The sequence below is a fragment of the Saccostrea echinata genome, unplaced genomic scaffold, assembly GCF_033153115.1.
Source record: "Saccostrea echinata isolate AGI-Se365-2 ecotype Australia unplaced genomic scaffold, CSIRO_AGI_Sech_v1 ptg000019l, whole genome shotgun sequence".
In the NCBI taxonomy this organism is placed as follows: Eukaryota; Metazoa; Mollusca; class Bivalvia; order Ostreida; family Ostreidae; genus Saccostrea; species Saccostrea echinata.
The window spans coordinates 4,788,507-4,799,613 of record NW_026889768.1 but is presented as its reverse complement, the minus strand read 5'-3'; the positions used below and the strand labels follow the sequence as shown (position 1 = coordinate 4,799,613).

Here is an 11,107-nt window from a genome sequence, read left to right as displayed (position 1 = left end):
ATAACCCCTGCATTCAGGTCCTGTAAAAAGGACCCTTTCCCAATTCAAAATTTCCCAAATACCATGCAGATTGCATTAATTAGTGCTTTTTATATTAAATAAAACTTGAATTTTGAGACTTTGATGATAAGAAAATAGAAATAAAGATTTGAATATTGATTAAGGCATAAAACTTAAAAGATACTCTTTAATCAACATTTTAACTTGATATCAGACATCAGTATTTCCAAGGTTTGCCACTTTTTCGATTAAAAATTCCCAACTAAAAGGGTACAGAACCCTGTACAAAAAAGGTCTATTAAACCCTGGGTTAGCACCAGTTGAGTTGACGGCCTAAATTCCAAACTTTATTTCCGGAAAATGGGAGTGAAGGTCCAGAATATTTATTTACAGAATATGCCCCCACCCCCCTCTGTAGAACCCAAATCCTCAATCACTAATACAATTTCTATGTTTATTTTAATACCTGTATTTCTTTCAATCTTCTTTGAAAATTAGGGGGAAATGAATATCGAGAGGAAAAAACAAATTCGGTTTAAAAGTGAGGATGACATCCGGCTTCTGAGGGAAATTGTCGCCAGTAATCCCATGAAAAACAAGAGCAAATGGGCAGAAATCGCTGCAACCCTGTCATCACCTGATTTTATTCTAGATGCTAGGAGAGTGAGAGAGCGGACACATCTACTCATTGATCAGCATAAGAGAGAAAACCGAGAGAATCTCAAAAGGTACACATCTCTCTATTTCTCTCTCTGAATAAATACTACACATATATTTTAGTTGGATCCGCTCTTTGTTTATGTTTTTAGTTACACAATATTGCGGGTGGACCAAAAATCTGATTTTATAATAAATTCAGACAGTTTGAAAACTCATTATTAAGTACTATTTTTAAGATCTGGTGTTGATGAAGAAATAACAGAAAAAACCACTTTACTTGATGAAGTACTGGAGTTGAAAGAAGAGGAAGAAAGGGGAAAGAAAGAAGAAAAAGAAAAGAAAGAAAAATCCGAGAACATGGGGAAAGAAATAAGAAAGAGAGCCTTAGAGTGTCTGACACCAAAAAAAGGTATGCACATGTAGTACACTACATACATTTACAACATACTTAGTAATAAAAATAGCTTTTTTGCATATGCGATTTACCTGATTGCAGAATTGCAGGGCTGATACAGATTTATATCTCCTTGTAGATTAAACCTTAAAAAACAATACATATGGTAATACATCTAGTTATAAAAAAATTTGTTCGTATTCTCTTAATTTTAAATTACTGTTTTTGATACAATAGGCTACATGTCATTTGTCAGTGCATGACAGGCCCGTAGGAAGCAATTTTAGTTTGGGGGACACAGCCATACATTTTCAGTTTTTTTTTGGGGGGGGGGGCACTATGAACTACCAAAAATTCCTTGACAAGCAAAAAAATCATCAGACCTGTTAATTGAAGGGGCACAAGCATAGCCATGTTTTCTATAGTATTCTATATATCGGCAAAATTATTCAATTGGGGGGGGGGGGGGGCACGCATGATTATTTATTTGTATTTTTCTCAAGTTCATGTGTGCTGTGTTTATTACAAGTATGTAATAAACATACTAAAACATACCCTCAACCAATGTCAGCCCTCGGCCCTTCGGCCCACTAGCTGCGTCTCGAGCTGATACAAGATGTGATATGGAAATTAAAGGGTATATATTATTCTCTATGTATATCACGGTGTACATGATATTTTTGAAAATATTTTTACCATCATTATCTTGTAGTATATTTAATGTATGCATTCTCTAATAAATTCCGGTAATTTATTTGCAATTACAAGTAAATTACATGCTATAGATACAATCTACGTGTATTTAACCCCCCCCCCCCCCCCCCCCCCCGGTCTGTGTTGTAGAATATATTTGCTTCTTTCGAAATTTATTAATTTCAGATGATGAGTGTGGGGCACCAAAAAGGAAAAATTCCCAAACTTTCCTCGTCGACTATTTAAAGGAAAAGACCGAGATGGAAATGAGAACAAAAAGCGAAGAAATGGAGTTCAAAAAGGAACAACTAAAATTGGAAAAGGGCAAATTTGATCTGGATAGACAAGAGAGGATGCAAAGGATGGAAATTGAAAAGCAAGAAAAACTTGCTTTTATTGATTTGTTAAAGAAATTAACAAAAGATAAATAACAAATAAACAAGTACATGTACTGTGATAATTCACATATGTTATAACTGAATAAATTATAAATGAATAAATTAAGACACATTTAAAATCTGTTCTGTTTAGTACCTTTGCACATAACCGCCTATTATCATGCATTCATACATGTACTTAGTAGTTGATGCACGTTTTAGGCCAAATACTCTTGTAGGGATGGCGGAGGTATACCAAAGAATGACCCGGTCTCGCTCCCATAGAGAATAGTGTGACAGTTAGTTAGGATTGATGCTACTCTGTAATACTTTCCAACAGGTTGTAAATACAGTTTTTGATTCTTCTTATAATCAAGAAAAGCAAAGAGAGTTAAAATTTTGCTGAAAGTCCATTCTACACACACTCTCACTGCCGATATTCTTTTGTTAAAGCGCATCTGATTAGCTGAGATCACACCTCCCCGAAATGGGGGTATTAGGTAGGGTGATAATGGGTATGCGGGGTCACCGAGGAGGGAGTAGACATCATTATTTGCCTTTGTCATATATTGTTGCAGTTGATGCTCAACGTCGCTTTCTCGTAACATACCGGCATCATGACGTCGACCTTCAATTGGACCAAAGAGGTGCACTATCATTCCATCAGGTGTCGTAATACACTGAAACTTAAGACCATGGACTCTCTTATGGCCATTAAACACCAACTGCTGATGAGATTGGGGTCTGCATATTGGCCTCACCGTTCCGTCTATAAAACCCCATCAACTTAACAGCGGGGCTCCGCAGTTACTTATGGCTGTGGCCATTTCATCCAACTTTGCGTGCGACAACCAAGGCTGATTTAAACTCTCGAGTCTGTGTCCGTGGCTTGTATCAATGAAATTAAGGACAGTGTTAAAAATGTATGATAATTCAGCAGTTGATCTCCCAAATATATGCGAAAGGTCTTGTAATCTACTTGGGTACGCTAATCGGCGAATAAGAATGCACAAACCTTCTATTCCAGAACATACAGTCCTGTTTTGGCACACAATCTTTCTTGGTAAATCTAACGCTTCACACAAACCATTCACATCTTCTCTTTTAAATCTAAATAAATTACGGAACTGTTCATTGCTTAGTTCATCAAACTTTAACTGCCGATAAACTGATGAATCTTTTTCATCGCCAACACTCGCCAACAGTAAAAGGTCAGCATCATCCTCCAAAGATGCAAGTAACATCAAATTTTGCGCCATTTTAATTTACAATCACAGAGATGGAAAACTTATTTTGATTTGTTTATTTTGATTTTTTTATCCAATGAAATATTTTATTACAAAATGCTTTACACGTACCCGTACACGTGCTGTTTGTTAAACAGAACACGATGTTAGTTACGCGTACCTGTAAAAACACTTCTAGGTTTACACGTACACGTAGACGCACACAGTCAAATGCTTAACCTCTCTATTAAATGTAAGATAACAATACCGGAAGTACGTTCGAAAAAATAGCATTAATTCACTCCAAAAATTTACTTCGTTTCTTTTTCTTTTAGTATATAACAAAATCATATGATATAGTTTTTAAAATTTGGGTGGAACTGTGATTAAGATATTCTAAACTTGTCTCTATTTTGATCAAGGAATTTGCTGGATTTAAATTTAAATTTTATCTAATTAAAACCAGTTTCTCAAAAGATATTATTTAAATTTCGTAAGCCTTGTTCAACCAGATATTATGCCTTGGAAGACATTTTTCTAAGGTTTAGTTAGGAAGCTTTAATTACACGTATTATATATTTTTCAAAGAGCTGGGTACGTTAAGACCGATTTACGGCCCTGTAAAATCGGCAAAAATTAAACGTACGATTACATTCTATCAACTGTATCAATTAAGTGTTAAGGTTTCCCTGTGTGTGAAATGGGAACAAATTTTTCTCAACTCACGTGCCCTTTCATTTATATAATGTTCAAAACCGGTCTAATATTCCGGAATTCCCCTATTTTGGACGTTTTCCTCCTCTTCAAGTCTATATTTCGATATGGCCGCATCCGAGTATGTATGCGAAACTTTGCAGAAAGAACAAATACACTACGATTTTTAATATTAAAGAGAAAAAATAACCTTACAGAAGTGCGGCCACATCCGTTTTTCCAAAAAATTGAAGTAAAAAATGCTGCATTTTTGGATAGACGTCACCTTTTCTCCACAATAAAATCTATATTTTTAAAGAAATTAATTGTTTAATTCTATATCTGAAGGCTTCATTATATTTTTTATTGTCTTTTAAATTCAATCCTGCATTTGAAAAAAAAAATTAATGTACATTTGTAATACAATTATTTAGGCAAATGAAAACCATATGAACCTTTCTCAGTGAAATTTACTATGGGACATTACATGTAAATTAGTGACGCAATGCATTGAAAAAATGACGTCACAAAGAGCAATCATGTTGAAAATATATGTACTTGAAACAATTTCTTCAGTCTTCGCAACTATGATAACTATTCAATCAATATTTACAGCGTTGAAAAAGTAATTTAACGACATAAGTTGGGATGGTTCACACAATCAATTTACATTTAATCCTATGTACAATGTACCTGCAATTAAAACGCGCGTCTCTTTCATAGTGGACATTGACTTTATTTGACTTCAAGAAGAAATTATTTTTAACATTTTTATTGAAAATCATCAGCTTTTTTAAAGCATGTTTTATTCGTTTTCAATTTATATATGACTGGGGTTCATGAATGTCAAAACACAATGGGGGGGGGGGGGGGTGGAAGCTTGGCTTACATGTATAGCAGTCACCATTTGAAAATTTCTTTTCAAAACTTATTATCCTTGTCACTGTATTGTTGCAGATTTTTATTTGACAAAATTGATTATGTCAGAAAGGATTCTAGTGTTTTATCGCATTATCAGGAAGTGTTTTATATATGACAAAATACTTCTAAATCTGCCACTGCTGACCTATATTTACTTATTGAAGGTCAGCAGCTGGGAATGGAAAAGTTCTTACATGTATTTACACTTATTAGTTATATATACATTTATCATGCTGATCGGAATATTGACATCAGTGTTTTCAAGTAAAATTGGGTTTAATTTATAATTTACAAGGAATTTTAGATAATTATGTTGACCATTAGTCTATAAGGCTTGAAAAACGTATACAGTGGTGTACGCTTTCGGTATTTTCTATGACAATTTAAGTGAAACATGATACAATCAACCTTTTTTATTGTCTATAAATAAAGATTATCTGTTCCCATGCAGTTCTGTAAGAAATACAAACACGATCTTGCATTACTTGTGGACAAGACACCTCCTTTCCGCTCCATAATCGATGGTTTAACTCGTTATTTTTTTTTCAGAAATTGTATTCCTAATTCATTTTAAGGCATTCCAAGTCTTGAAATGAAAAAGAAAAAGAAAAAAGATTACTCTATAGATATTTATCTGTATAAAAAATGAATGTACATATTAACTACATGTACACTATTGTTAATCTTGAAGTGAGTATTTTTAAAAGGATTTTATCCAGATTATCCATAAAATAATAGTAATGTATTTCATAGGAAATATGTTTAGTATTCCAATAGATGTTTATCGGGGCTGGAGGAGCGTCCTGTCCAATATCACCTCTGTGAAAACGGCGGTGCACATTACCACTAAATTTTAAAGATTCAAAGTCCGTCTGTGATGATAATCCGTTCCAGAAAAAAAAACGAATTAAAGTATTTTATCGTTACTACAAGGACAAATGCACAAGGAAATGCCCCAGAGAGTTAATGTATCCAAAGGAAGTGATAAAATTATCATTGTCACTGAAATAATAATTTATCAAATGCATGTATCTTACCTACGGTTATGTAACATGTAAACATAGGGAGGAGTTCTAAAGAAAATCTTTATCTATTTTAATGCAGTTTTTGTCTTAGTAGATGACGTGATGTATCGTCTTGGAATTCATGTCAGCAGTTTGTTAGGTATATTTTTAAAGATTTTTTTTTTAAATTTATCAGACACTTACATGAAAAAGAAACATAATCAAGCTAGTGATATAATCCGGGAATGGCAAGGATAACTCTATAAAGAAGCACTGTGTCGTGTTTTGCATATTGTTCCCACAAGTAACAAAATAACATAAGATTTGATAACTGAACTAGAAATAAAATCTCTATGTAGCTTATAAAAAGGGACGTGAAAGTGAATTTTGATTCTTCTATTTGAGTGTTCTGTTATTCTGCATTTCAATTATTTGTATTTTGTCTCATGTAAATAGAAAGGGGGGGGGGGCTTACTGATAATCAAATTATACATGTACTGTAATGAGTACCAATAAAAAAATTATATCAAGAATTTGATTTAAAACTAAATACATCCCTTTCCAATTTCCTTTGGCTCCCCACTGGACTGTGACCGTTGATCGATCTTTTACTGATCGATATCAATGCAAGTGTCTGCCGTTTCATGCTGCATTGCTTTGAAGACGACATGCGCATATTTTCATAGCTGACGCGGATAAACTCTATATTTAAATCATACATATAATATTATATCCTTATTTTTATAGCTTTTAGTTTTAGGGAATTGTGACCGTTAGAGTGTGCTTCAGGCTTCTGAATCCCTTCCCGAGGATTCGTGTGCATTTCCTGTCGAATTCACTACGCAGATTTAGGCATATAATTTTCGATTTTGTGAATCAAGTAATGAGTATGTACATGCAAATTAATGTGTTTGTCTCTAAAATTAAATTATTAGCATTGGCTATATAAAATATTTTGTTCATCGTAAAATTGATCTAAACAAATCGCACACCCCTTTTTTAAGCCTTCGGAGATTCACGATTTTTATTTGAAGCAAAATTTTTCAAGGTCTGTAACGCAAGTTATGATAAGGCCATTCCAAGTTTTTTTTTTTATGTGCAGTGTACGCGGACGAATTAATTTTGAGGTTATGAAATTAAAAACAAACACAAATTAAAATTGATAAATAAAAAGCTTTGAAACGCAAACACAAAGTTAACTCAAATTAAAATCAACAAATACGAATCTCTGAAATGCATTTTACTCTTTTGGGATTGACATCTCTCTTTTTTAAGTGGTGTATTAATTTTTTTTTATTTCAATAAACTAGTAGTTTAACTAAGTTTTATGGCGAGGAGAGGTCTCAAATGATAATAAGAAATTCTATAACTGTTCTGAAAATGCTACGTTTTTCCGCTTTTGGTTTGTGTGTTTTCTCGGATAGGAAGATAGGTTAGGATGGTCGCTAAACAAAGAAAAAACTTTGAATGGCCTCATCAATCAGGACTCTTATAACCGGTCTCCTTTTGTGGTTTTAACATAGAAAGTGATTGTGTGTAAGTATACTGGGGATTGTTCCTGGTTAGGGTATTTTACATGAACCGTGCAGTAAAGCGGATCCACTGGAATGAATAAATAACGATCTATAAAAGAAATCCTAACATCAGAGAAAATTTTTTTAACGCAGTTTCAGACACCTCGTAACCCCGTAGTAGTGAGTAATTTATACGTTTATCCAAAAAAAAAAAAAAAAAAAAAAAAAAAAAAAAAAAAAAAAAAATAGAAAATACGAAATTAATAGCGCTGCCATTTGTTGGAATGGAAAAGGGGAGTGATGTTGACTCTTTCATTGCCAAAAATCCAATTTTGACAACTTTATACGGGACGTTCCAATTTTCTTTTTAATACTGATTCATGTAATGTAACTTCATAGACAATGCGGAAAATGATTGAAGAAATCATTAGGACATTTTTACATAAAAAAAAAATGATAAATTTGATACGAGCACAATTTTAAAAGAAGTACTACCTTGTCTCGTCTGTATGGATGAATCAAGCTTCATTACTTGTCTGATGAAATCGTTTGTAATAAAATTATATTTCCTTTAAATTATTTTACTCCTTCCAGCTATCAAAGATACATTACGATGAATTGAAATAAAAGTTCAAAATTTTTTTCTGGAACATAAGGCAGGTTAAAGTAAATAGTTTCCGGTTCAGAGAATTTACAGATTTCTTTTAACGTAACGTTAAAATCAATAACGCCGTGATGACGTTATCACGTCAAAATTTGTAATTTCTAAAGAAAACTCCCCATTTTTCGAGACCTCTGATGGAAAAACGGTTTGTGATAATTAAAAAAAATAAAATGATTTTGAAAGGACAAATCGTAGGCATGTTTGTAAAAAACTGAAATCAAATTTGGAGACAGGGCCGCTCTGTTATACTTAACGTACCCAGTTCTTTGGTAAAACATGAAAACTAAATAATAGATAACATTTGGGAGCCCAATCTTTTGCATGAAATATGAAGATAACATAACGAACAGTATTCAATGCATGTGATTTTGAATAAATACTAAAATAATAATTGAGATTAATATTATGTCAGTAAAAGTACATGTATGTCTTTCTTTGCTTTACAAATAAAAGAAGTAGGGTCTTTATTGACAGTGACAATATATCCAAGATGTGTAAAACCAGGAAAAATGATGAAAATAATTGTACGCATATGTAGTTAATCAAGGAAATTCTTTCAATGTTATTGTTAAAATTCAATCTATCGAAAAGGAGAGATAGAGAAGTGGGTTATTTTTTATCAACATTTCCGGTTATGAGATACTTACATTTGTTGATACAAATACTTCCAGAATACAGATACCATATTTTAGTCACAACTTAACATACGAAGAATACCATAACCCATTTTTTAAAATTTTGTTAAGTGTCTTTCTTGATGATGAATTAAAGTGTTTATTTCATCAACTGCATAGATTTTTTAATCATCAATCTAACAATATGCACTACGTAAGGATTATCTGTATGTCAATAAATAGTGTAGTTAATTATATCATCAAAAACAATGAACCTTCAAATCAAAATGAACAGGTTTAAATGTTGACAACAGTATAAAAGCACACAAGGACTTGTTTTTGGAAATATGTGCTTATCAATCTTAAATGGAAAAGGAAGAAGTTTTCAAGTGGCCAATTTAGGACGCGCATCCAATTTTCGGTTTCCATACCAATTGTTAGACCTTTGTATTAATACTAAATTTGACTACGAACTATTCCGTCTACCTGACCAATACATAGATCTCATGGCGGGTAACCGGTCATACCTGTCAACAGGGGATGTTTACTCCTCCTAGGCAACTGATCCCACCTTTCCGGGGGTCCGTGTTTTATGCTCTCTTCACAGATTTGTATTGTTTGTAAATATTTTAAGATCGATCACTGTTCGTTATCTTCACCTTTTTCATTTTAGCAAATTTACATACGTATGGACTAAATAGAAAAAAAAATTGTCAAACAAAAATATTATTGGTTTGGTCGGAGAGATATATGACATTTCTTTTTTACTTCTATATCCCTAGTCTCATGCCCTCTCCTAGTGTGTGTGTGGATGTTTGTGCATTTTTTCCTATGAATGAATAAGAAAGAACTTTTAGACAATTTTGCTGTCAATTACAGTTAATTAACAAAACCTACGGATCAAAGAAATATTTACAAGACCATTTGTTTTCAACGTGTAAATGTGAATGGTCTTATGTATCATACTTTATTCATTGAAGGTTTCTATTTTTTCTAACATGTTATATTTATCCAATAAACATGAACATGTTTACTTTGTTTAATGATTATTCGATTCAGTCATAATTTTGTCAAAACCCGAATATAAGAGTGTTCATGTATGATGCAAATAAGATATTACCCTTGAATATAACTCTGTTTAACATAATATATGAAAAAAAACCGATTCTGTTATGAATTTGTAGCAGAATAATAGACGTAAACATCTGGATTCGATGTTTTGTACATTACGTTGGACATTCAATTATTGTTTTCAAGATTTATAAATTTAACAGAAGTATTAGGAGAAAGTCTTATCCATGTTGTTTGTGCTTAAAAGAAGTCTTTAGTTTAATAACTACATAGCTTCAGATACCAGAGGTGGACATTTTATGGAGAGAGAGAGAGAGAGAGAGAGAGAGAGAGAGAGAGAGAGAGTTATCATTAGGTAACAAATCTTGCGTCAAAGAAAACTAAGTACCAGGCATTCTTTTTTAATTACATTATATTATTTTTCTGACAAATAGCAGATGGATATTTTCAAAATACAATTTAAAATTATTTTTATAACCCCCCCCCCCCCATACATGTAATTATAGCAAAACAAAGAAAAAAGAAACAAACAAAAGATTAGATGTTCCAGTACCTATACTTCTGTAATTGTTTGATTTTAAATGATTTTAAATGTTGAGAAAGTTCTAGGAAATATTCTGATTGGAAAAAATCTATATATTATTAAAAGATAAACATTAGAAATGGATCGTTTTATATGACTTCAACGTTATACATATAATGTTTGTAAAACAGACAATGTGATTGAATCAGGTGAATCAAATAACATTGCGTTCTTGCTTAAGTTATTATTAGCGTGACCATTTGCCCATTAACATACAAATATAATTATCTACTGACAAGGAAGGAAGTTATACCCATTGACGCAAAAGTACTGCAAAAATTTACGTGAGTCGTATTTATTTGTAATTTATTTTATGCAGGAGGAGTCATGAAATCAGGAGCGGAAGATTTAGCTTTTTTTTATTTGATAATTTTTACCATGGGTAGTGAGTTTTTATAACTTTTCATTCATTTATGTATGTTTCAAAAGCAATTGTTGATGGATGTTTTACGCACATTAGTGCTTAACAATCACGATGGATATATTGTATTTTGTTGAATACTTAATTTGTCCATGTAACTTAACATGTTTGATAAAATGATATTTCAATTACATGTACGTTTAAATAAATCTTTCAACATTATATTATTATGTATTTTTCATATTATAAAAATGTTTTTCACTTAAAAATCTATAACAATTCTCTTTAATATCAGTTTGCTTTATATTGTATCAGGACTATCAGCTTTGCAG

At 32.3% G+C, this 11,107-nt stretch overlaps 1 protein-coding gene across 1 annotated transcript; it reads left to right on the top strand.

The window, feature by feature from the left end:
- The first annotated feature begins 504 nt into the window (after window positions 1-504).
- On the top strand, window positions 505-2,178 carry LOC133189770 (MAP7 domain-containing protein 2-like). The gene is made up of 3 exons (XM_061325171.1): window positions 505-728; window positions 897-1,069; window positions 1,934-2,178. The coding sequence occupies exons 1-3, from the start codon at window positions 505-507 to the stop codon at window positions 2,176-2,178; spliced, it is 642 nt and encodes a 213-aa protein (XP_061181155.1).
- Window positions 2,179-11,107: the final 8,929 nt, after the last annotated feature.

Excerpts from the sequence above, each read along its gene's own strand:
- LOC133189770 (XM_061325171.1), top strand. The coding sequence starts at position 505 with ATGAATATCGAGAGGAAAAAACAAATTCGGTTTAAAAGTGAGGATGAC. Across the intron at positions 729-896 it reads AACCGAGAGAATCTCAAAAG|ATCTGGTGTTGATGAAGAAA; the intron begins GTACACATCTCT and ends ACTATTTTTAAG. Across the intron at positions 1,070-1,933 it reads GTGTCTGACACCAAAAAAAG|ATGATGAGTGTGGGGCACCA; the intron begins GTATGCACATGT and ends TATTAATTTCAG.